Below are 27,853 nucleotides of genomic sequence, written 5' to 3'. Positions count from 1 at the left end.
GCAACAATATAATCTATCTGAGTTCTATATTCACCATTATGTGAAGTTCATGTATATAATATTCTTTTGTGGAATAAAAGAAACGGAATAAATACAGCACACATAAATAATTAAACACAATGTTTAATCAATTCTATATTTCGTTTGTCACTGAGACATGGTCAGAAACATAATATTAAAATTGCAGCAAGCACATACAAAATTGCACAAAACAATAAGTGGAAAAAATTAGACTGAAAACTTCTAAAAGCTCTATTGGGGGGGGGGGGGGGCACCCTCTACGGATGCTGTTGGTAGCCTTAGATGTGTTTTTAAATCTGCTGCCGATTCTATAAAAATCTTTCAAATTTGTATTTGTTGTGGTGAGGCATAGAAATTTTCTTTTGTTTGATTCTGTGCAAGGTATTCCAAGGCATGGTCAGCTAGACTTGACTGACCATACTCAGACAGCAGATTTTTTTTTTTTTTTTATGTTCTTCTAGGCAGATGTTAGCAGATCTCCCAGTTGACAATAATATGATAAGTTGCAGGAACAAGTAACTTTATAAACACCTGGAACAGAGAGAGAGAAGAGAGAGGATCCTTCGGAGAGTAGATGAGGGAAGCCAGCTTTTTGGGAGAGATGTGAAAGGAAAGGTCATTAAATTCATGGAAAGGTCATTAGCTCAGTAAATGAAAATGTGTAAAATGACTGTGACCTATGCAGAGCCTAGCAATAAGAACTTCCTCTCTTCTCTTTATATGTTGACTAGAATGCTAATGCTTAATTTCAGGCTTAATGTCATATATGTTTGTCAATGCTTACTGCCAGTGAGCAATTAACACTGATCTTATAAACTGTCTGCATATGGTACTGTCAAGTACCATACACAGAAAGTAGGATGGAGTTCAAACAGTACATGAAGAAAGTATGAGCTAATCTAGCAGCAGCAGCAACTGCAGTCTCATTTCCCTTAATTCCAATGTGGCTGGGAATCCAGCACAACTGAACATCAAAATTAAGGGGTTTCACATTTTGCACAACAGCCGTAATACCTCATATAGCACTGGATGTGGAATTATACATAGAAGATGAGATAACCTGTAAAAGAGCTCAGTGAGTATAAATTACAAACTTTTGTTAGAAGTTTTCTTTTATATGCACAAGTAGCACATATGTATATAAAAAAATATTTTATTTTATTTTTCTTTTATTGCAGCAGCACAGCCAACATGGGTATCAATTCTTGAACCATCAGTACAGATGGGCAAGAAATCACAGTGGACTGCTCTATGTGCATTAAGCAATTGCAGGTAGACTGATGATTGAGTATGAGACTTCTGTAGCTGACAAAGTGCAAGGCTGCAGGATGGAGTGCAAACTCCATCCTGCAGCCTCGTGTCATGTTTGGTTTAGGCAATGTTTAACATGCATACCAAAAGGATGTATGGCAGTCTGAAGTGTGTGTGATATTGAGCTCCCACTACAGAGAAAAGAGACTAGTCCATGTAGGATGATCTGGGAGAGACTATCTTTAGAGCATAATTAAGAGATAACTGGGTCCATCTAAGTTTCTAGTCAGTTCATTTGCTTCAACATAAAGACTGAGTGATGTGTGAAAGGCATCAGTAGCTATCCGCATACCTTGATGATGATGATAAATGGGATACAACCATCACAAGTTATTGTCTTACAGAACCATAGACTTGAGACCTATAATCCAGCTTTGAACATATAAGTGCATTATAAAGATGAAGCAACGAAGATCAATCAACACTCTACTCAGTAGAGGATAGAGTGCCAAGGAGGTTCAACACTCTCTTGCACTTTTCTCTTCGTTGACGAATGTGTGCAAGGAATGTAAGCTTTCTGTCAAAGATTAGTCCCAAGAATCTGGCTTCTGTAGCTACTGAAATAACAGTTTGTCCCATTCTTAATTCAGGATCTGTGGGGGGGGGGGGATATAGTTTTGACAGAAGTGTACATACACAGATGCTTTTTTTTCTGTTGAAACCTGAACCCATTTTTAAAAGCCCATTTCAATTGCTTGCTGAAGTTATCTTTCAATTACTCTCATGTTACGAGAGTGACAGTAAACTGTGAATTCATCAACAGATAGAGCATTGTCTACGGTGGGAGGAAGCTGTTCAGTAACTGAGTTAATTTTGATAGCAGAAAATTGCACTTAAGACAGAGCATTGGGAAACACCCTATTCTTGATGATATAGCTGGGATAGTGTACTTCTGACTCTGACTTAGAAAGTTTGCCTTGACAGAAAGTTTTTAATAAATACAAGAAGGTGTCCTCTTAGAGACCCAGGTTATAGAGGTCTTTTAATATGCCAAATTTCCAGATTGTGGCATGAGCTTTTTCCATCAAAGAAAACTGAAACAAGATGTTCTTGATCTTGATCTAAGTCAGCTGGTCATAGCAATTGGTTGATAATTATTTGCTTGTGTTGGATCTTTTCCTGGTTTTGGGATAACAATGACAACTGACTTATGCCAAGAATCTGGAAACTCTTCCTCTGCAAATATTTTATTGTAAATTAAGAGAAGGCAATCCATAGAAGAAGATGGTATATTTTGATCATTTCATAATGGATGCCATCTGGCCCTACTGCACTAGGGTGAGACAGTAGAAGAGCTCTTTTTAGTTCCTCCTTAACAAATGGCTGATTATATTGCTCAAGCCCATTGGTAGAAAAATTTAGCCTTTGTTTCTCTTGCTGCTCTGCCAGTATTAAAAATTCAGAAGGATATGAAGCTGGTGCTGAGATTCTGGCAAAATTTTATCCCAAAGTGTCTGTAATAGCTTTGGGATAATAAATAACACTTCCGTTATGGTCTAAGATAGACAAATGGTGGTTTTATATCTATCTTTCATTTTCAATATTTTGTCCCATACAATTTTTGCACTCTGTTATATACATTACTACTTCATTGATAGGTGTTTGACTGATGGTATCAGCATTGAATTTTGCAAGATGAGAAAAAAGTGTTCCAGTCAGCCGTCCATTTTCCATATGAGCATCCATGTAGGTGAACATGGTTTCTGTGAAGACATTGTGCAATGAATAAAGTAATTGCTTCCACATATGTTCTCTTCAATGTCCCATGTGAGCAGTGGAAGAATGGAAGAGGAGCAGATTGTAAATTATCATTTGCATAATATAAGCGGGTAAGCATATGAAAGAAAATATTGAGTTTATTATTCAAAAGGGAGAGGTCATTGTTGTCAAGGATTCTTTCAAATGATTCGACCTTGTCTATTTGTGTTGGTGCTTCCCCACAGGGTATTGTGACCATTAAAGTCACTCATCAGAAGTATGGGTTCAGGAAGTTCAAGATTGATTTCATTTACCTCAGCACTCAGTGGTAAATAAATTGAACATACTGTAATAAGAAATCCCACAGACAGGCAAATCATTACTGCTTCCAGAGCAGTATAAAGTTTGCACGTGAAGTCACTTCACAACTGGGCAACTCGTATATAGAGGCTAATGACCTCATATCACTTGCCTTAGTATCCCATAATGCAATGCACATATCCTTACATACATGTATAATGCTATGCATTATGGGAAGGGCCACTATCCAGACTAGTTTCGAACCTTTATTGAGGTCTCATTAGTGGGCACCAGACCCAGAAGTGATACCAAGGGTGAAGTAATACAGAAGTTGTATTTCCATATAAAGTAGCCAAAAGGTGTCACACCTTATTACTAAAATATTCTGAATTAGAGATAGATGTTGAAAGTTTTCCACTTGGTTATACTATAAATTAAAGATGCTAAGAAATTATCTTCTTGGGGTTCATCCTTCATCCAAGTGTAAGCAAACAAAGTTTGCTTGTGAAGTCACTTCACGACAGGTCGACTTGTATATAAAGGCTAATGACTTCACATCAATTGCTCAGTATCCCATAATGCAATGCACATATCCTTATGGACACCTATAATGCTATGCATTATGGGAAGGGCCACTACCCATATTGTGAAATGACTTTGCATGCAAACTTTGGGTAGTTTGCATGCAAATAAAGGATGAAACCAAGAATATAATTTCTTAGCATCTTTAATTTATAGTATAACCAAGTTCAAAGCCTGTGTAGCTCAGTGGATGTGGCGTTTGCCAACCACGGCGCTTGGCCGCAAGAAGGAAGACTTGGTTTCGAGTCTAGTCGGCGACTAGAGGAAATTTTTCTAAGCCTTTTTTCGACCGGTTCCCGAGTTAGTCGATCTCTGGCACGGGCAAGCAGGTTTTTCCTCCCGGAAACTCGGGTTTTTCGTCCTGTAAACTCAAGAAAATCGACTGTAGAACCCACATTATTTCAGACATTAAATATATTGTGTTAGGGTTAGGGACCACGAGATGGCGGCACATTTGAGCCGTCTCTCTTCACTGAGTACTGCTTAATTAGTGATAGCCTTGGGCCATCTATCTCTGATTGGTACCAGTGGAGATTGAACTGCCCACTCAGTCTCCAAATTAGATAGGGCTAAATGGCCTCGCCTACTCCCCGTATACGGGAATAAAAAGGCGTTAGCTGATTTTTTTTTTTTTTTTTTTTTTTTTTATAACCAAGTTCAAACTCTTTCAACATTCATCTCTAATCCAGAGTATTCCAGTGTTAGATCTTGAATGATGGCTCTATCAAGAATAGAACTGCTGCATTCAAGATTTAACAAGAAGAACAATATCAAGCAAAAGCACACTTGTACTCTTGGCAAAACAGACATAATATGTGAAGATGCAGATATTAACTTTGCTAAAAAAAAAGGAATTAAAATATAAAAGAAGAGGTTGAATCTTAAATTAAAATGAAATCGAAGGAGGAAATAAATATTAAATTGTACTATGTTTAAGGTTATTGTCTAAAATGGATGGAATCTTAATTTTTCAAAAAACATCAATGTTAAACTATGCCATGTATAAAGTCGTGTATCATCGTGCGAACGAAAGTTCAAAGGTTGCAGTTTGACCACCAAAGATGATGTAATGAGCGATGAGTAGGCATTCGTGGAAGGCGCAAGAAATTTGCATTCCCCGAAAAAAGCAATGCGTGTACAGCAAGGAGGTGATGTCACTCGGTGACAGCAAATGGGAAAACGTCGTAGACAAGTTTGGATTGCGGAAAGAGGGCACTATAATGGGTGTTTAAAATGGATTCACATCGTTGAGAGGAAGCCTTCTTGCTTCCTTTTATATTTTTCTCCTGGTTTCTGTGGTGTTCCCCAGTCGTGTGTACCCTCCATGTGGGTCTCCTGCTCGAAGTTCCCGAGCGGATCAGCTTGCCTGATACCCGACAAGACGTGTGAAGATGGCAAAGCTGCAGCGTGTTTCCCTTTGCAGAGCAACGCGAATCGAAGAAAATAAAGCACGAAATGATGGCAGTGTTCGAGTTTTATACCATCAGTGTGGATCTAACTGATGAGAAAGCAGCAAAGGATTCCTTTGAAGGTAAATTGTGTTAGAAACGGTGACGTGAAAAGTTCGTAAGCCCAGAAGAAACAAGTGGCTAATTCAGGACGAGCACGTGACTCCCACGTGGTGGCAATCCATCGTACAGAGGGGCAATCTATAACAAAGAACAGACGGAAGGATCGAGAAATCATCTAACAAGGTGGTAATGTACAAATCTTCTTTTTTGTGTGTGTTATCTATTGGTGACGAAGGTGTAAATTGGACGGAGTTTAGAAAAGAAGAGAGAGAGATTTTTGAGACAGTTTCCTGTGTTATGTTAATCGAATTGGACTTGTAGTCTACGTTCATAAGTTGTTTAGACCAAGTTTAATGTGTATAGGTCATTAGTAGCAGTAATCTAGTTTAATACCGACATCCATGTTTGTGATATAGATGAACATAAGATTCTCACGAGTGTGTTTGAATAACCTGTCTGTTTGATTATTATCACCCTGCTTTACTTGTATTTTACTATTAACCTCAATTTGCTTGATTATATGTGTTGTTTAAATTGTAATGTTCTTAGATAAATAATAAATATGTTTTCCCATGTATACCTGAGTTTGTCTGAGTAAGAGATTGAATTTCACCACTCACGAAAATATATCGAACCTATGTCTAGATGAAAAAGGGGAATTTAAAATTGTCAAGGCCATGACTGTATACTGAGAACTCAATCTACCTAACTACTTAATCTATATAAGGTATTACTTGAATTCTTGGAAAGTTTCTTCGGATAAGAATTCCTATCCTAGAGTTCTGACTGGCGCAGCATAAACAAATAAATTTCATCAGAGCTCGAAGAAAGAAACAGCCCCAGAAAGTCAGTTTAGAAGCCAGATCTCAGTAGGCACAAGTAGAACAATAGAGGTAAAATATTTAAGAAAACGATGAAGTAACATCAGTAATAAGATGCTTTTGGCTACTTGTATATGGAAATATAACTTCTGCATTACTTCAACCTTCATATCACTTCTGTGTCTTTCTCCCATTGATGAGACCTCAATAAAGGTCAAAACTGGTCTCGGTAGTGGCCCCTTCCCATAATGCTGCATAGCATTATACATGTCTGTAATGATATGTGTGTTGCATTATGGAATACTAAGGCAATTGATGTGAAGTCATTAGCCTTTATATACAAGCAGCCTAGAAGTGATCTCACAAGCAAACTTTGTTAGCTTATACTTGGATAAAGGATGAAACTTCTTGGCATCTTTAATTTATACAGATGGAGTACATTTAAAAATTTGTAATACTTGGCAAATTTTAAACGTTTATCTAGTATACAAATAAACATAGTTATTTAATGAATTTAATTTTTCTTGTATACATACAGTTAAGATAATTGTTATATAAAACTTTTTTAAATTGTTCTTATATAGCAAATGTAAAAAAAAAAAAAATAATTAATTAATTTGTAAATGTTTATTAAAAATTATCCTATGAATTTTACTATTCTGTTATATACTTGTACAATAAATTTATGTTTAATAAATTGCATTCATATACTTAGTTCGCTATTCTTCTTCCAAAAAACTTTATCACACTATGAAGTAAAAATATCAGTAAATAATTTTTTTCCCCCTGTTCATATTCTTTTAAATTCAATTTTCCCTGCTTGCAGAGAATGAGTAGCAGCACTTACTAATTTATAACAAAATTAGTAAGTGCTGCAAGAGGATTTGAATAAGCTAGATAGATGGGCAAATGAATAGGGGTGTCAGTTTAATGCAGCAAAATGTAAGGTCTTGAGGTTTGGGAAACATTGATGGGATGCTGCATACTCTATGGGAGGAGTTATACTGGAGGAAGTAGGGGAGACAAGAGATCTGGGGTTGATGATTGATAGAAACCTGAAATTTAGGGGATATATTGCAAAGGTGGTGAAGGTAACACAGAGGATTGCTGCAATTATGAGAAGAACACTGACCTGCAAATATAAAAGGGTTATCATTCCGTTGTATAAGTCTCTGATCAGACCACACTTAGACTATTGTTCTCAGATTTCGTCCCCAAGATTTGAAGGGGATAAATTAACTGTGGAAAGGATACAAAGATGGTTTCAGGACTGTACAAGGATAGTTATGACGATCAACTGAGGGAATGTGGACGGCAGAGTTTGGTGGATAGAAGAAGGAGAGGTGATATGATTGAGACTTTTAAGCTGTTGAGAGCTGGTTACAGGGTTGACACTGGGGAGTTCTTTCCCTTGGTTGAACAGCGGGAAGGAGTGATGACAAGAGGCCATCCCTGGAAGTTATGAAAGGAAACTGTGAGCAAGAGGGTGAGGAGTGGTTTCTTTGCGTGGAGAATGGTTGAACCGTGGAATACATTGCCTGATGGAGTGGTGAGAGCGAGAACGGTCAACGAGTTTAAGGAGTGGTATGATAGACTTTGTGTTTCTTAAGGGGGGACCTCCCCTCGATGAATCTTGACAGACTTTATGTTCTTAGGAAGGACCACCCACGATGAGTCTTTTGACTCCATGGAGGCCTGAATAATAATAATAATAATAATAAAAACACTAGATATACTTATATCTATCATATGCAAGAAGTTGCAATAGAGAGTAGTGCATGATTGGAATGGATTGCCATTGGATGTTGTGAGTGCAATCAGTGTGAATAAATTCAAGAATAAGTATGATAGCTGATGTGTGTAGTATGAGGCCTCCTTCGAGAAGTCTCCGACTCCCTGGAGGTCTTTCTTAATAATAATATCAGCATCGCTGGCATGTGAACAAATGATTAAGAAGAAAGAAGGAACTTTTTAGTGCTTCTTGAACAGGCCTATAGTTGTAGAGTTAGTGAAAACAATGTCAGGAAAGTTGTTGCAAAGGATAGAGGTACACAGAAAGAAAGAGGAGAATGAAAACTTGGTTTGAAGCAGGATAGTGAATGAATGGCAACAGGGTTTTTTGTTTGTTTGTTTGTTTGTCTGTTAATTTTTTTTACAGGATTAAGGAAAGTGGAGGAATGATGGTAGCTAATTCTGCAAAACAATACTAATCATCGAAACCCCTGTAGAAAAAAGAATAAAAAGAAACAGAATGTGTTCTATGGGAAAATGCTTGAAGTAAGTCAATGCAAGAGAATTCATCTATTAACCAGATCTGCTTCTAGAGAGCACAAGCATTTTCAGGGGTTTTGAAAAGACTAATTTTCCATTTTTGGTTTAAGGCTGGGAAGATCTGAGATTTATGTAGGGTTAGTAACTCAATCTAAAAGTGAAAAATAGTCTTCAAATGAAGACTATTTCCAAGTGTTTTGTACAGCAAAATCTTACGAAATAATTGGATGGGAATATATCTGTAACAGGAAAAGGGTGTACATCAGTCCAGGAAAAGAAGTATTTTTTGTGTAGATACTGAGTATTATTAATAGAAAGGGGAAGTGAAGTGAAAGAGAAAGAAAGCAGTATTTTCTTATGAGAAATAGGAGTACTGTTTCAGCAGCCATGGTCATGAAAGTTATTGAAACTTGGAATGTTTCAGCATAAGGTTCATAAAATGGAGAAAAGGAATGGAGTGTTTTGTCATAAGCAAAACTATCAAGTTTTTGTGGTTACAGGGGTTCCATGTACAAGATATGGAACACGGACAAAAGCAAAAGTCCTGAGGTACTTCAGCATTACAGCAAAAGGCTGATTAGAGGACGCCATCTACCATGACAGAGCAAAAAAATAGTGGAATAAATTGAAGATGCCAAGAAATTATATTCTTGGTTTAATCCTTCATCCAAGTGTAAGCATACAAAGTTTGCATGTGAAGTAACTTCACAACTGGGGTCAACTTGTATATAGAGGCTAATGACTTCACATCACTTGCCTTAGTATTCCATAATGCAAAGCACATATCCTTATGGATATGTATAATACTATGCATCATGAGAAGGGTCACTACCCAGACTGGTTTCGATCTTTATTGAGGTTTCAAGAGTTGCCCAGTTGTGAAGTTACTTCATTCAAAAACTTTGTTTGCGTACACCTGGATAAAAGATTAAACCAATAATATAATTTCTTCGCATCTTTAATTTATAATGTAACCAAGTGGAAAAACTTTCAACATCTATCTCTAATCCAGGAATATTTTAATAATAAGTAATGACACCTTTTGGCTACTTGTATATGGAAATATAACTTCTGCATTACTTCAAACTTGGTATCACAAGAATAAGATGGTGTCAGTTAGCGTTTATGTATATTTATTATTAGTCTCGCGTTTTGATTAGTGTGATATTTTTGGGATTTCCAAATGATATTTAGAGGTAAGCTTTCTTCATTTCAGTTCAGCTGTATAACTGAGAGGAGACCTCCACATAGCCTTTAAAGGAATGTGGAGAACCGACCAGGCCTTCTGAGCTAATGTCCAATCTTCACCTTCTCGTGGTGCATCCTGTTGGGTATCTACTTGGATACTGAACGAACGAGGATGGGCTGGCAATTTGGGATTTAGCCGACCAAATTGTATTCTTATTGGTTAAACCAAAATAAAAAATGATGGTACAACATGACAAAATTTCATGTCGGCTGGATTAAACAAGGCCCCCGTTGTTTTCGCCAGGGAACCAGGGCAAACAACAAAACGTCAGCTATTGAAACAAATCCTAAAACCTACCCCAACTCAGCATCACCAGAGTTCAAGATTGGTACTATCAACATAAGAAGCCTGAATGGCAAACAAATGGAGCTAGCTGAGGAATTTGATAAGTACCAGATCGACATGATAGGGGTGACTGAAACAAAAAAGACAAAAACTGGTAAGATCTTTCTGAGCAATAAATACAAAATGTTATATTCAGGCAATAACCAAGGAAAAGAAGAGCCATAGTATTCAACACAAAATACGAGGCTAATCTTCTTGAATGCCAGTCAGTCTCAAGTAGAGATATGTGGGCAAATATGAGAATGGGGAACTGGACAATGAGACTTATTTGTGCCTATGGTCCCACAGAAGGTTCTACTAAAGTAGAAGTGGAGGAATTTTTTGAGGCTTTAGAAAAAGCAACTGACACAATGAAAAAGGAAAAGTTGATCCTTGTTGGGGATCTAAATAGCAGAGTAGGAAATGATTGTGAGACATACAAAAATATTTTGGGAAAATTTGGAGAAAAGAGCAGAGCTAATAATAATGGCAAATATCTGTTGGATTTCTGCTCAGGACATGGATTGGTTATTACTAACACCATGTTCTAACATAAAAATGTGCACAAATTCACATGGAGAGAAGAGGCTAGGAATAAGAAAAGTCTCATTGACTATGTTATTGTTGATAGTGATGTTTTCTCTCTGGTGCAGGACACCAGAGTGTACAGAGGATTTGAAATTGGAAGTGATCACTATTTAGTCTTGAGAAGGATAAAATTGAATTTCATATTGAAAAGAATAACATGTAAGAAAGTTTTAAAGCGAATAAAAGTTGAGCAGCTCTCAGATGTGAACTGTAGACTAAAATACACAAAGATTATTGAAGAAAAAAATGAAAGAGTTTGAGAACAGGAATCAAACCTTGGAGATTCAGTGGTAAACTCTGAAGAAAACATTGACTGATTCTGCCAGAGAGGCATGTGGTAAGGTTGTCTGCAAGGATAAAAAAATCAGAACTCCCTGGTGGACACAGGAAGTTAAAGAGGCAGTGAAGGAAAAGAAGAAAGCATATCAAAAGTTCCTGTCGAATAAGTCAGCTTGTGCTCTTAGAGAATATAGAGACAAATGCAATAATGCTAAACACTGTGTAAAACTAGCTAAACAAAAGTCATGGGAGGACTTTGGCAAGAATATAGAAAATAAATATGAAGAAGGTGGCAAAATATTCTGGAGGTTAAGTTTTAAAAGATGTATACCGTGAGTAGACATATCGATAAAAAATAAAAGGTGGAGATTTTTCTAAATGGTCGAAAGGCCGTTTAGAAATTTTTCTCACTTCTCCTAAGGACAAGCTTCCACATCTTAATCATCTAGGTGTCTACCAGATTCCATGCTCTTGTGGATTACCTTATTTCGGACAAACGGGAAGATATGCCTCTATTCGGCTAGAAGAACACCAATCTTATATTGAATACTTTAAACCTGAAAAGTCTCGACTTTCTGAACATGCCATGTTCACTAGACACAGAGTTCATTGGAGAAAGACAAGAGTTCTTCACAAAAGTCAGTTTCGCATGGAACGCCTTTATAAAGAAACATGTGAAACTCTACTTCATTCTCCTAACTTAAACAGATCCGACGGATTACGTCTATCCCCTTTATGGGAGATAGTACTTTACAAATCAGTTAATCTTTCCTAACTTTTTATTGTATTAATTTTTTTTTTTTTTTTTTTTTTTTTTTTTTTTAGGAAAGTTATTGACCTTTTTAGTTATCTTACACCAGTTACTTAGGTGGGGCTTTTTGGAATTGTCAGTTAGTGTTTAATTTTGAGCTTAATGTACAGAAGATGCCTGTGACACACAGGCGAAAATTATATTATTAAATAATCTTTCTATGTGAGTTTTTTTCCGTTATTGATTTTGTTTCGATTCTGGAGGTTGTTGAAGAAGCTTAGGAATGGAGGAAAGAGTGCTGTAAAAGGAGTTAGAGATGATAAAGGTGACATGAAAACAGGAGAAAACGATATCTTTGAAGTATGGAGTAATTACTTTGAGAAACTGCTAAATGAAACAAGCAGTGATGACAGCACAGTGGTAAAAAACACTGACCAGGCATGCAGTCAGGAATACATATCCATACTTGAAGTAGAAAAAGCCATCAAAGGCTTGAAATGTGGAAAGGCAGCAGGAGTAGATGATATTCGACCAGAAATGCTGAAGTATGGTGGTATAAAAGTCTTACAGTGGCTGCAATGCATAGTTCAGAAAGCCTGGACAGAGGGACAAATTCCCAATGATTGGAGTAGAGCTCTCATAGTACCCATATATAAAAAGGGAAATAAAACTGAATGTGAGAATTACAGAGGTATTTCCCTACCGAGTGTTCCTGGTAAGATTTATGCAAGTATACTTGAGAAACGGTTGAGAAGAATTGTGGAAGAAAAGCTTGGTGAAGAACAAGCTGGATTCAGGCCAAATAGAGGCTGTCAGGATCAGATCTTCACTTTACGACACATAGTTGAAAAATCATGGAAATATAACAAAGATCTGTATTTAAGTTTTGTCGATTTGGAAAAGGCATATGACAAGGTGCCAAGAGAGAAGCTATTCAATATGCTGCAGTTATATGGTGTCAATGGGGCATTATATCAAGCAATACTTAGTCTTTATTTGATTTGTAAGTCAGCAGTTAGAATTGAAGGAAGTACAGGAAGATGGTTTAATGTTAAATCTGGTGTGAGACAAGGATGTACATTATCCCCTCTGTTATTCATTATCTATATGGATCACATTATGAAGGAAAGTGGTATTAAACATGATATGAAAATTGGAGATGTTAATGTCAGTTCAGATGATGTTATACTTCTAAATAAATCCACTACAAGTCTGCAAGATTCTCTGACTAAATTGAATAGCTGTTGTAATAGATATGGTATGAAGGTCAGCAATAAAAAGACAAAGACAATGAAAATAGGCAGAATCATTGAAAATGTCAACTGTGTTGTGAATGGAGAACCTGTGGAACAAGTGAAACATTTCAGCTACTTAGGCACGATTTTTAATGAAGATGGTAAATTAAATATAGAAATAGACAACAGAATCAGCAAAGCTGGTATGGTGGGAAGTCAAATGAATAAATTCATATGGAATAAGAGAGAAATTAGTCAGAACACTAAATTAGCTGTATACAAGACAGTGTTCAGACCAGTTTTAACTTATGGATCTGAGAGCTGGGTCAGGAGTAAAACACTTGACCAAAGACCAAACCACAGATATGAGAGTTCTGAGAAAGATTATGAACAGATGGCATCAATGGCAATATCATATTAAAAACGAGGATATTAGGAAAGAACTTGACATTTTCAGCATCCAGGAATGCATTAGCAGAGCTAATCTCAGGTGGTATGGTCACTTAAACAGAATGGGTGAGGAAAGATTAGCAAAACAAATGTTCTCTGCCAGGTTGGCAGCAAAACGACCCAGAGGAAGACCAAGATATAGGTAGATTGATACGGTACAAAGTGCTTTAGACGATAGAAATATAAGATCTGATAATGTTGGAGTCTTGACAAGTAACAGACTGATTTGGAGGAAAATTGTAGATAGGAAGTTAGTAATAATGTAGTTTTTTTCATGTAGCACTATCATATCCTGTACACCCCTTGAGGGTACATGGCAGGAATTGATGATGATGCTTTCTTCATTTTATGACTATTTTCATGATTATATATTGTTTACTGGTAGACTCTTGCATAAGGCTATGGGATTTGTCAGTAAACCCTCCAAGATAGACAGGAATATTTGAAGACATTGGAATATTCCTTGATTACAAACGGTGTGCAAGAATGGAGAACGTAAAAGACATTAAGGATGCCATTCAAAATTTTAACAAAGATTATATCACTTGACATTCTTAAATTCATCCTAAAGAAATTTGAAATGGAATATCCTGGTTGTCTGAATCTTTTCACTCAAATTAATGACATGGAAGAAGATGATGTGGACACGGAAGGGGACTTTACACCTGTTCCACCTACAAAGCCTCCCAGATTGCTCACAGCAGGAACAATCTAATAAAAGTCGCAGAACATCTGTAGATGAAATGGAAGAGGATGCAACAACACACGACACTCAAGTCACCCAAGATAGAAAAGAAAAGGTCCCTCCAGTTATCCTTCAAGATAAAAAAAAAATGGATCACAGTCTCAAGGTCTCTAAGGGAACAAAATATCAATTTCTCCTGGGCAAGAAATACTGATGAGGGTGTAAAGATTCATCCTACAACTGTTATAGATATCGCATGATGACGAAAATGCTGGACAACTCCAAATTGCCCTTCCACACCTTCACGCTAGCGAGAAAAATCTAAAAGTGTTTCTAAGAGGAGTTGCTGAGGGCATCTCAACTGATGAGATCACAGCTGACCTCATCAGTCAAGGATTGACCCCAATGAAAGTCAGCAGGATGCTAAGGTTAAATAAAAGGCCAATGCCGCTGGTGTTGGTTGAAATCAGTAACACACAAAAAAGAATTTATGAAGTAACTAACATTTGTAAGCTCAAAATTACAACTGAACCTCTAAGGAAGAAGACATCGGCAGGGCAGTGTCAGAGATGCCAAAGGTCTGGGCACGCCTAACTAAAAGCTGTGCAGAGCTGCCTACATATGCCCGAAATGTGGTGGATCACCAAACCAACTCCTGCACCAAGCCCAGATCCACACCTGCCTGCTGTGCCAACTGTAGAGGACCACATCCCGCTAATTATAAGGTATGCCTTTTCCATCCAAAAAACTGTGGATCAACAAGAACAAACCACGCTCCTCCAAGCAATGACACCATAAACAACCAAGCAGGTTGTCCTCCAGATCATAACACCTCACATTCAGCAGCACAGGAAAACACTCGACCTTCATCCATGTCCAAATCATATGCGGAGGTGGTACGAACTCAGACTCCTTAATCCAAGAGCAAACAAGCTCCAAACTCACATCAACTCTAACCTCTTCACTTGCAACAATGCTGCATAAATTCAGCAAAGCAAGCATCTCACCATCGTCCAGAAAGAGATTTTATCTAGAAACCCAATCTATATTAAGCTCTCTGTAATGTTTAAAAAATTCAAACCGAATTCCCTCATGATTACAGCATGGAATGCCAATGGCTTAACAAATAAAATTCTTGAGCTGCAAGACTTGGCAAAGAGATACAATCCAGACATAATATTGATCAGTGAATCCCACCTCAGACCATCAAACAACCCAAGACTAAAAGGTTATATTCTATATAGGACAGACAGACTTAACTCTAATGGTGGCAGCACAGCTATTTTTATTAAAAATTATTTGAGCCACAATGCATTGACCAGCCCTCAAACTGTAAACCTTGAAGTGACAGGTGTAGAGGTGCACACAAATAACACAGGCAAACACAAAATCTACACATACAATCCTCCCGGCATTCCTTTATTGACAGCAGACTTAGACTGCATCCTCAGCTCCACGGATTCCATAATTATAGCAGGAGACCTCAACTCCAAACATACGGCTTGGTTCGGTTCTCCAAACTCCAAAGGCCGTACCTTATTCAACTACACCTCACTCAACTCATCAATAGTAGCTGGACCCACTACAGCCCATCAGGAAGTTCTGATGTAGTAGACATAGTTATCCTAAGGAACATCAGATATCAATACCAGCTGGAGGCATTAGAAGAGCTTAACTCAGATCATAATCCCATCCTGCTCAAGCTAGGACTTCAGGAGCAGCTATCTCCCCCATCATTCTTTCTTAGCATGGGACAAGCTCTCTCCCATTGATGTGGACTGGGAGAACCCAGTCCACATCAACCAACCTCCTGTCATTCACAAAAAAGAAGACATAGACCTGGCTGTAAGCAATTTAACTAGGCAAATCAGCAAAGCAATAGCATCAGTCACTCAAACCACTGTTTTCCATGCATCCAACTGGATCCCAGAAGAGATAATGGATCTGATTATCTGACACTAGAGCCCCGCAGGACAAAACAACCTGAACAGACAGGTTCGAGAAGCCCTCCAGATACACAGGAATTCCAAATGTTAATCCAAACTCACGGAAATCAACTCAGAAGATAACTCCATGTGGAAATTTATAAAAATCTCTTCGTACCAAAAGACAACCCCTTCCTCCTATGAAGACCAAACTTGGAATTGCACACTCAGATGAAGAAAAAGTAGAAGCCCTAACTGACAATCTGGAAAATCAATGCAGCCCATCTTATGAAAACTTAAATATTAATCTCATTTACAAAGTTCATCGTAAAGTTAGAAAAGCATTAACACAGCCTCATGATGATTCAAAAATCATCACCCCCACATCTCCAACAAAAATCTGAAGAACAAAAATGCTCCCGGCCCCAACGGCATTACCAATAGAATAATAAAGCTACTCCCAAGGAAAGTCATAATTCATCTAGTTAATATTACCAATTCCATTTTAAGATTCCAGTACTTTCCCACAGATTGGAAAATTGCTGACATTATACCTCTGAAAAAGCCTGGTAATAACCCACAACTTCCCCAAAGCTACAGGCCCATCAGTCTTCTTTCCTGCCTCGGCAATGTAACAGAAAAGGTCATCCTATCAAGACTATAATCAGCAGTGGACAAACAGAAAATAATTCCAAATGAGCAATTTGGGTTTCGCAAAGCTCACAACACAGCAACAAATTCACCGACTAACAGAACATATCACCCATGGTTTTAATTGGCATCTTCACACTGCTGCTGTATTTTTGGATGTTGCCAATGCCTTTGAGAAGGTCTGGCATCAAGGCCTTATTTCAAACTAATTGAAAACAATATCCCAATTAAACTAGTGAACTCATATACTCATACATTAGTTAAAGATACGTGCAAGTAAAAAATTGTGAAAAGAATTCAATGTTGCAAAATGTAAGGTTTTAAAATTTGGAAAACAAAGATGGGATGCAGAATTTATGCTTGGTGAGAATATATTGTTGGAAGTAGAGGAAATAAGAGATCTGGGGGTGATAGTGGATAAGGATCTAAAATTTACGGGACACATCGCCAAAACTGTGAAGACAACACAAAGACTTCTAGGAATGATGCGGAGGACACTGATGTGTAGAAGTAGGGAGATTCTTGTTCCGTTGTATAAGGCTTTGATTAGGCCACACATGGACTATTGTGCCCAGATTTAGTCACCGGGTTTTCAGAAGGATGAAGAGATGTTGGAAAAGGTCCAAAGGAGACTGACTAAGGTAGTTTCTGACCTCTGGAATGTCGAGTATGAGGAAAGATTGAGAAGATGTAATTTGCAGAGTCTGGTGGACAGGAGGAAGATAGAGAGGGGGGGGGATATGATAGAGACCTACAAGTTGGTAAGGGGTTGTTATAGGATCAATGCTGAAGAAGTTTTACAGAGAATAGTGGGAGAACCAGAGGTCATCCCTGGAAAGTGTATAAAGAGGGTGTGAGTAGAGGGGTGAGAGGCAGGTTTTTTTCATGCAGAGTTGTGAATGATTGGAATGCCTTGCCTGAGAATGTAGTGTCTGCAAAGAGTTTGAATGTGTTTAAAACAGGGTATGATGAGCTGTGTGTGTGTGTGATAAAAGGACCTCCCAGATGAGTCTTTGACTCCATGAGGTTTTGGGTGGTAATAATAATAATAATAATAATAAAGGTATTGGGACCAGGAGAGAACCTTGAGGTACTCCAGCCAGGATTTTGCGCCTTGATGACACAATTCCATTGAGAAAAATCCACGGAATTGTGTCATCAATGAGCAAAATCCTGGCTGGAGTACCTCAAGGTTCTCTCCTGGCCCCAATACTTTTCATAACTTACGTAACAGACGTCCCTTTTAATTCAAGAACAACCATTATGGCCCTTTATCCTGACGACACCGCTATTCTAGCAAGGTTGCTCAGCCGTTGCCTAGCAATCACTAGACTCCAAGGAAGTATCAATGCACTAGAAAACTGGCTCACCAACTGGAGGATTCAGGTGGACCCCCCCCCCTCAAAAGCTCAGCTATGCTGTTCTCCAGAAGAAAGGTCTGCATTAAAGAAGACATCTTGCTCTCTGGTCGAAAGATTCCATGGCAATCTGAGACCAAATACCTTGGGGTATTATTGGACAAGAAACCCCTTTTTAGCAACCACATCAATCTCATTGGCTCCAAGACTTCCAAAGTCATTGTGCAGCTCTACCTAATGATCAACCGCAAGAGCAAATTAAACTTACAAAATAAATTACTACTTTACCATATGGTCATACGTCCAGTTATTACCTATGCCTCACCAGCATGGAGTCACACTTCATGATCAAATATTTCAAAACTACAGAATCCAAAATAAATGCCTGGATGATACTGGACGCCCCCGTGGTTTATCAGAAATTCACAGATTCATCGAGAAACCGGCATTCCATACATTTTTCTCCCTTCTCCGCGATCTCGCAGAAAAATTCTTTGTGAAGTCCAGTTTACATTCAAACCGCTGATCGAACAAGCTGTCAATTACAATGGAACAGATTACCACAAATATAAAAGACCAAAGGCTATTCTACTCCCAACTGATCATACCTAATACAACTGTCCCCAGAGGGTGAGCTTAATTGCTCACAAAACTCCCTTTCTCAAATAACTCCCATTATTTGAGAAAGGGAGTTTTGTGAAAAGCACTTGTGCTTCACCCATCCTGACAGTAGCATAATGGTAAAAAAAATTTGGTATCACTTCTAGGTCTGTCTCCCACTGATGAGCAATAACAGTCAAAACCTGTTTGGGTAGTGACCCTTCCCATAATTCATAATGCTATGCATTATACATGTGCTTTGCATTATGTGATACTAAAGCAAGTAATGTGAGGTCATTAGCCTCTATATATGAGTTGTCCAGTTGTGAAGTTACTTTATGTGCAAACTTTGCTTGCTTACACTTGGATAAAAGATTAAATCAAGAATATAATTTCTTGGCATCTTTAATTTATAGTATAACCCAGTGGAAAAACTTTCGACAATAGTGGATAAAAACAAGTGATATATATATAAACAGGTGATGCAAACTGCAAAAGGGACTTATGCAAAAGAGTAGTAGGCATGCCAAAAGATGGTAATTTTTAATCAGATCTCTATGCCACATGCAGTCAAATGATCTGGAAATATCATGAGCAACCACATCAATTTCTCCAAACTTTTCCATTTTTTGAGAGACATACAATCCATACTGATTGTCACTAATTAGTTAGTGGATAAAGAATTTAATAACCTAAATTATTTACCTAATACTAGTTAGTAGTGGGGAAAAATTGGCTATCAATGACCTCTCCATTATTTTTTTCAAGAATAATGAGGTGAAGGTAATGGCTAATTTGATGACTGATTTTTATTTTGATGGTACAACAATAGCTGGTCTAGTAATAGTATCTGAGAATCTGTATATAAATAAGGTAACTGTTATGCATTCAAATGATGAGAGAGTGATCATGCAGTTCTGAAGTGATAATGCACGTGAAAGTTTTATAACTTTCACATGAGTTGTCATTTGGACTTATAAGTCCCTTAAGAAGAGACTTATGTGGAACTACAAAGCAGGTGATGATAATACTGGGAAGGCAGCTTGAAGCAGGTCTTGGCATGAGAAACTGCACAGTAAAGGAATCAGAAGTGTATGAGAATTGATCAAAGGGTGTCTGAAAAAGAAAGCTATCTGAGTGCACCCCTCAGGATCAGAAGAATAAATTGCATGAGTTAAACCATGGAATAGCACTAACCAGCCTTTCCATGGTATTGGAAAGGCTAGTCGGGAATCACATCCAGAGGTGGATAGCAATATGATCTCTACAAATGCAGCAAGTTTTTGTTAATTGTTTTAATTGTCTGCTCATATTCTATAATAGTGACAGCAGAGATGGATAAGAAAAATGAATATAGAATGATAGCTGTAGATTTTTCCAAAGATTCTGAGGACTGCAAATACAAGTTTGTTATACACACTCCAAGGGATATGTATGGAAATTAGTCTTGTGACATGGATAACAAGACTCATTTCTACCTTCAGTAAGTTAAATGATCATGAGACTGTGTATCACTACACACACACAAAAGCAAATAAACCAGAGATGCGTGAGAGTTGGTAATCAGTATGGTCAAATAGTGAGGTGGGAGCCATGTTTTAGATACTTGATTAATTGTAAGATTGTGCCATTCTCTCCAAAACATTTAAATAAACTGACAAACACTTGACGGTCAGTACTTATCCTTTCAACATTATATTTGAAATTTTATATATATATTATAAAAATATATACTGCAGTTCTTTTCCCATTTTGCCATGGAAATGTCTTTATGTGCCTGCTGTACAAAAATACATTTCAGTAGGTTGAGAATAAGGAAGACAGTGTGGAGAAGCACCTTTTTAAAAATTCTTGAATTCATGGTGAATTCAAGAATAGATTTCCAGTTAGGAACCACAATCATATTCTGAAACAGAAACTCTGCAGGCAGACTTAGACTATAAGGAAATGTGAATTAGTGACAGTTTAATATTTCTAAATGAGGTTATACATTTTGGACTGAGGACAATGCAAGCAGTGTATTAGATTAATGGGGATTTGTTGCAAATAGTTAATGAAGCTAGATATTTCAAATAAAAAAGAAAGAAAGAAAGAAAGTTATTTATTCTCCCACTTTACACGTACAAATATGATCACCTGGGTTCCATGAAGATAGCTAAAAAGATTTAGGTAACCAAGATAACTGGCCTATGGAAATGTGAAGGTGGAAGTGAATAAGATGTGAAGGTGGAAGGAATATGATCTTCAAAGTCTGAGGAATATACAAAGGAGAGGAGTTATGATAGAAGCATATAAGTCTGTAAGAGGATCATATGATATGATGCTCTTACAATGATCTTCCTTAGATGAAGCATAGTATTCAGCAGCCCAGTAAGCCCTATACTCAACCCTTTATCAATAGGCCATATTTTACCAGAAGTGAGCATTTATATGCTGTCCCTAAGTGAAAAATTGCGAAGCAGTTGGCATAACATACAAAGTCTTAATATTTTTCTTTGGAAAATTAAGTCAAATGAAAATTAGGATAAGCTTCTCAACATAGGATGGTGAAACAGTAGCTGATTTTATGTACCACTAAAATAAGATTGTTTAATTAATAGTAGCAATGCAAATGCAATTTTAAAAAAAAAAAAGAACAATTCGCATACAATTCGTATTCCAAAATGAGTAACAAATAGCTTTGATATTTATTATGCACATCACCTAAACAGTACGAACATACACAAAAATATACTCACGATTTGTAATAACCTAAGGGTTCCCTGTTGGTAACTAACATGAATATTCGACAACAGAAGTGTTATTAGAACAATCATGACCAATTATTAATGCACCATTTCTATACATAAATCATCTCTCCATAAAACAAGAAATAAATAAACTAATACAACCACACCGGCTACTAACAAGTCCCATCTTTGAAACATATGTTACACGTATCCATGTTTAAATAATATGTTACTAAGCACGCGGCCCATGTTGTCAACAGCGACACCTTTCAGCTGTTACCCCATTATGTTATCTTATATCACATTTCAACATCAGATAAGGCGTTTTGTCACACTCCTCCACAGATAAACGACTTGTACTTACAGCCGGTAGGTGATAAATCAGCGATTGTTTTCATTCACCGCTATTTATTTCGGCAGGCTTTATAAATAAATCCTCTAACGCCTTTTGTTCCCAAAGGAAAAAGGGACGAACTCTTTTAGCCGTTTTGAAGACAGAAATGGCAGCAACATCAACCTTTGGCACCATCACTGATAGTGAGCTCAAGCCAGCTTTTTTGTTGTTGTTTTGTTTCTAACATACCGCAGGACACTAAATGTATGGTGGGAGAGGGTTAAAAAATGGATAGCAGGCGTGTAGAATTTGTTCAGCTAAAAGTATCATACAGAATATTAAAATATTTAATTATTTCGCAGCCTGACTTGGAGTGGAAAGAAAAGCTTGGAATAAAGTCCTTCTCAAATGGTATCAATGAATCAAAGATTTAAGAGGACATATTACAGCATACAAGTGACGCATTTGGTAGTCCTAAACCATGCTATATGAAAGAAAGGCAGTATGCCGGTGGACATGCATTTAAATAGCCTTCTTAAATCATGAAGGTAATGTGATAGTAATGTAACATTTTTTGTGTGTGTAGTGCCCCCGTAGCACAATTGGAAGGCCAGAGGAACATTGGGTCCTTCGATTGGAGAAAGCCTAAGTTCAATTCTCATAGTGACAAGAGGAATCCTTATATGTTTTTTTCATTAAAGGTGAGTTAGCCGATTTCATACGGAGGTAGCAGGGTTTTTCTCCTGGAAATTCGTGTTTTTAAATCCTAGCTACAGACAAATCGGCATTCAGAACACACGCAATTTAGAGATAAAAATACTGTTGTTAGTGATGATGAGCGGCAGTGGCGGCCTGTACAAAAGCACTGCGACACTGCAGTACCCCAAGGAAAAATTAAATTTTGTTTGTGTTTATAAATAATAACAATGTTACAACGTTATATAAATGCAATACAACATGTTAAAGGTTACAGCTTATATTTCGACATTGATTGAATAGTTAATAATTGGAATTGTTCTATTAACGCTTTAAATTACGAAACAAATGAACTGCGATCTAATTCCGATATTCGTTTGACCTTGTCATTGCACTTTACGGCAATCCCACACTGCTCAAACTGCAGTGTATCTTTAGTATGCATACACACCTTATTGCTGTGAGATGTGAAACGTTCATTATTGGTCCGTGTGCGTGGTGAACTATTTTTTTAAAATCTTATTTTATTTTGTTAAAATAACATATAATTATTTATTTATTATAAATACAAGGCTGAATTATGACGATTATCACTGTTGAAAATATGAAAAGAATTATATTTTTTCAATTATCGTTACACGAAACAAATACACTGCGATCTAACGCCGATATTCGTTTGGGCTTGTCATTGCTATTGATACGAAACTTTTATTATTGTGTTTGTTCGTGGTGAGGATGAAATATTTTTAATAAAGCAATTTTTAATATGTAAATTTATTTATTAATAAATTCGTTACTGATTAGAAAAAAAAAGTTTTTTTTTTCTATATGCAGCACCCCCCCCCCACTTAAAATTTTCACCGGCTGCCACTGATGGGCAGTAGTAGTGTCGCAGTATGAGAATTAGAGTTGTGAGTGGAGAGGGCGAGATGTATTTAGCGAGGCAGAGTAGAGTAGAGTGTCCTCCTGCGATGAGCCCTTGGACTCTCTAGAGGTGTCACGTAATAATAATAATAATAATAACAGGTATATATTATGTCTGAAGTGGTGTAAGTTCGACGGTCGATTTTTTTTTTTTTTTTAGCTAGAGGGTTAAAATCCTGATTTTAGGAAAGAAAAACCTTACTTGCCTGTGCCAAATATAGAATAATTCGTGAAGTGGCCAAAGAAGGGCCTCAAAAAAAAAAAAAAAAGTTCTCGACGCCTTCAATGGTCTTTATTTTGGGGCAGTCTAGTACTATGGAAGCAAACGTGATATTCACATACCTAAAAAAATAAATGTTTAAAAAATTAAATTTTAGTTCTATTAGAGTAACATAAAATTACCCTAATTCGAGATATTTAATCTATTTAAATAAAGCGTTAATTTCACTTGTAGAAGCAAAAGCATAATTCAATTCATTATCGTCAACTTTAGAAAGAAAGAGCTCACCTCGCCTAAAAATGAAGAACGGGAATTATACTGTAGAAAGAGAGCAGGGGATGAGTTTAGTGGCGCTTAATCGTTCTGTATTTGCAGTAGAAGCAGCATAATTATTAAGGCAAGTACAAAATATCAGTTAATCGTAAGGCCCTTATAAAAGATCCTTCGTGTCTTAAATGGGATTCAAACAGACCTTTCTGGATAGAGGGCAGTTAGTATTGTACTAGTGAGAATCGCTAAGAGAAGATGAAATTAGTGTAGCATAAAATATGAGAATATGAACATCCAGGAAGAGAGGGGAAGCATTTAGAAAGCATGTGACAAAAAAAAAAAAAAAGTATTGCATAAATAGCATACTAATAAATTTTGCAATTTCTCTCGCATCGTTATTCCACGAAAGAAGCACACCTACAAACACAAAGAATGGAATGACAGAGAGTACATAAACTTCCTTGTACTCTGTATATCAAAAATTAGGTTTCTTTACGTTTATTTATTTTATTTTATTTTAACAGTTCATATATAAATAAATTAAGACACCTTCTTGATGATAATACGGTTATTTTTGACCACAAGAACTATAGAAGAGAATGAATGACTACTATTTGTTTTTTTTTGGTCAAATTTATTTAAAAATTAAGTTATACCAACTAGTTTCGCCATCTTTGGCTGTTGGCTTCATCAGGGTAAAAGATGTATAAAAAAATAAGAACACTTAAACGCTAAAAAACTGTTAACACTAAAACCATAAAACGAATCGAATACAATTGCATTTTATAAAAGCAGAGAACGCGTACATCACACGCATACCGCGTGTATGATCTACTAGTTGTTATGTAGGAACGTTCTGTAGTTGGCAGCAAAATTTTGTTCTGGCATGTTGAAAGATCTAATGAGGGTCTTCCAGATCTCGGGCAGAATCAGTCCTTGGTTTCTATTAAGATTTTGTTCTGAACGGAGAACTGTTGTGGCTTCTTTCATAATTCAGGAGCGGAAGTCCTCTTCTAAATAGGGTATTGAGCTTTTATCCCATTCTATAACAAGGTTAGTCCCAGCAAAATGAAAGGCTTACCCCCTTCTATCACACCTTCCCTTCCTGAGTTCAGTGTTAAGAATCTTAGTAAATTAATTCGTTTTGAAAATTTTATTGACTTTCACTATTCCAGATGTACTGACGAAATTAGATGGTGAGCCACACTCATCATGAAATTAGATCTGTTGTGTCATCATATTTGTTTTTGGTTTAAGCCAATACTAAATACAGTTTGGTCGGCACAAACCTAAACTACTAGTCCATTGTAATTAGTTCAATATAAATCCTGGTAGGATCTAATAAACAAGCGCAGCTTAAATGATTGCCGTATATTTTAATAATATACCATATCAGTTGTCTCTGTTCATGCCATAGATAAAAGGTTATGTCACCCAAAATTAACAGTAAATATCATAACCAGTAGATGAAAATTTGACGGTATCATCTCAGCTGAAAAACGCACGAGATAAACAAGCAAGAAAGATAATGAGAATTTCCCAAAGGTGCTCGGAAGCGTGATACGGAAATCTAGCTAGTATGAGCCAAGAGTTCATAAAGTCTGTAAAGGTTTGGTCGATAGTGATGTAATACTTAATATGCTACATAGTATTAGTTTGTGCAAAAGAGAAGCACTAATAAAATTGACTATGGCCATCAATACTGCAGAAGTGCTGATCTAAAAAACCCCCATCAAGCATGCTGATTTGTTAGAGTCGTGATATGAAGCAGCCAGTCACGCTGCACCCTTTCTGACTAGTGTGTGTGTGTGTGTGTGTGTGTGTGTGTGTGTGTGTGTGTGTGTGTGTGTGTGTGTGTGTGTGTGTGTGTGTGTGTGTGTGTGTGTGTGTGTGTGTGTGTGTGTGTGTGTGTGTGTGTGTGTGTGTGTGTGTGTGTGTGTGTGTGTGTGTGTGTGTGTGTGTGTGTGTGTGTGTGTGTGTGTGTGTGTGTGTGTGTGGATTCACTCACTAGCTCTCTGCTCACTCGCTCGATGTTTAGCATAGAGGACATTTTAAGCCGAGTGTATTATCCAATGTATGAAGCTTGGCTCAGAGATGTAACGATATGGAGCTGTTTTCTTCTGCTACGAACTCAGACGTCTGTCACAAAAACATTAAAGCTAGGAATTATAGTTTTGAATCATATATTCCTATACCAATAAAATATCGTCAATAAAGTCTGCTGGTTAAAATACCATTGAAAAATTGTATTTACTAATGTATAAAATCCATCAATTCATTTCTCATCCCTCCAAGACTGGTTAAGTCCCCTGATTTTAATTTAATGTGTCTTTAAATTAAATTGTGTCTAAGTTTAATTTAACATTAAATTAAAATTAGATTGCATAATTTTTTATTACAGACTCTGTAATAAAACTGTGTGGTTCAAGGAAGCTTGCCTGCTCTGAGGAACAAAATTACCCCGAGTTTCTGGGAGGAAAACCCCTCTGCATACCGTATGAGACTAGCTACCCCATCATTCGATTGAAAAGGCCTCATAATGATTCCTCTCGTTGTAGACGAAATTCGAACCGGTGCCTTTTCAACCAAAGGGTTCGTCTATACCAGTGGTGGCGAACCTTTTTATGTGCGCGTGCCAAAAATTTACGAATCGATTTGCTGACGTGCCGGGCAGTTTTTAATAGGGGAAAAATTAATAGAAAACTAATCTAACTTAATTAATTTATTTATTTATAAATTTATAATATATTATTTATAAATTTATAATATATTATTTATAAATTTATAATATATTTATTTATTTATAATATTTTATAAATAATATTTTATTTTATTTATAATATTTATTTATAGTAGCTCAGTGGATGTGACTTTGTTTCGAATCTAGCTTCGACTAGAGGAAATTTTTCTAAGCCTTTTTTCGACCGGTTCCCGAGCTAGTCGATCTCTGGCACGGGCAAGCGGGTTTTTCGTCCCGTAAACCCAAGAAAATCGACCGTAGGACCCACATTATTTCAGACATTATATAATTGTGGCAGGGTCAGGGACAACGAGGTGGCGGCACTTGTTGAGCGGTCTCTCTTCACTGCGTGCTGCTTAATTAGTGATAGCTTTGGGCCAGCTATCTCTGATTGGCTGCCAGTAGAGATTGAACTACCCACTCAGTCTCCAAAAGTTAAAAGGCTAAAAGGCCTCGCCTACTCCCTATATACAGGAATAAAAAGGTGTTGGCTGAATTTTTTATATATATAAATTTATAATGTTATTCAGTGTAAAATTGATTATTGTATTATTAAATTGATTTTCATTATGTTGGTTTGAAAATACTCGAAAATAACTCACCCTCATATAACTGACACTCCTGATTTTTACTTTACGAAATAAGACATTAAAAAGTGTTGCATATGCCTCGCACACAAAAAATGTTTAAACATGTTTACATCGAGGCAATAGTAACTCACTCCCTGCGGTTAACAACATGCCCTCCCCAACAGCCATTATAGTGCAGATGCAAGAAAAACAAGTAGTTTTGTTGTATCCCTGATTAAGGTACGGAGGCTTTTGCAGTCTGTGTACAGGGCCAGCCATCTCGGGGGAGGGGTGCAGTGGGTGCAATGCACCCGGGCCCCACGATCGAGTGGGCACAATCGGTACACATTTGCAGAAATGTATTATATTTCGAATGTGTTTTTTTTATTGTTTTCCTGTGCCAAAATCATTTGCAGGTAAGAGGTTTTACAATACGTTTATTTCGAATCCTTTAATTTTTACCTTTGAAAAATATTTTAGGGTCCCGAAAGGTTTCTTGCACCCGGGCCCCTTTATAGAGAAGACCGGCCCTGTCTGTGTAATATATTTCTCAACAAATAGTGCAATTAGAGACAGCTGGAATAAAAACGGCATAAACACATGTCCCCCTCTCACAGAAACTACACTGTACAGACTCAAGCAAAACCATATGTTGCACCGGAAACACAGTATCTAACTAAAACTCTTGTCCAATTTTTCAATTACATGAAATAAGTTTGTTTTATTGCATTTGAAATTCTCGATGTCATCATGACAGATCA

General features: G+C 37.0%; 1 protein-coding gene across 2 annotated transcripts in view; it reads right to left on the bottom strand.

Annotated features, from left to right (window-relative positions):
* LOC150105499 (prostatic acid phosphatase-like) overlaps positions 1 to 21,883 on the bottom strand; it is a 381,909-nt gene extending 360,026 nt beyond the window's left edge. For both annotated transcript variants that reach the window (XM_090394218.1, XM_090394219.1), the window contains exon 1: positions 21,349 to 21,883. In XM_090394218.1, coding sequence (XP_090250344.1) covers positions 21,349 to 21,426 — 78 coding nt within the window. In that variant the 5' untranslated portion in view covers positions 21,427 to 21,883. The remainder of the gene's footprint in view (positions 1 to 21,348) is intronic.
* Positions 21,884 to 27,853: the final 5,970 nt, after the last annotated feature.

The sequence above is a fragment of the Typopeltis vanoorti genome, chromosome 6 (genome assembly GCF_054136105.1).
Source record: "Typopeltis vanoorti isolate ZY-2024b chromosome 6, IOZ_Tvanoo_1.0, whole genome shotgun sequence".
Taxonomy (NCBI): Eukaryota; Metazoa; Arthropoda; class Arachnida; order Uropygi; family Thelyphonidae; genus Typopeltis; species Typopeltis vanoorti.
This window is presented reverse-complemented; position numbering and strand designations above follow the sequence as displayed.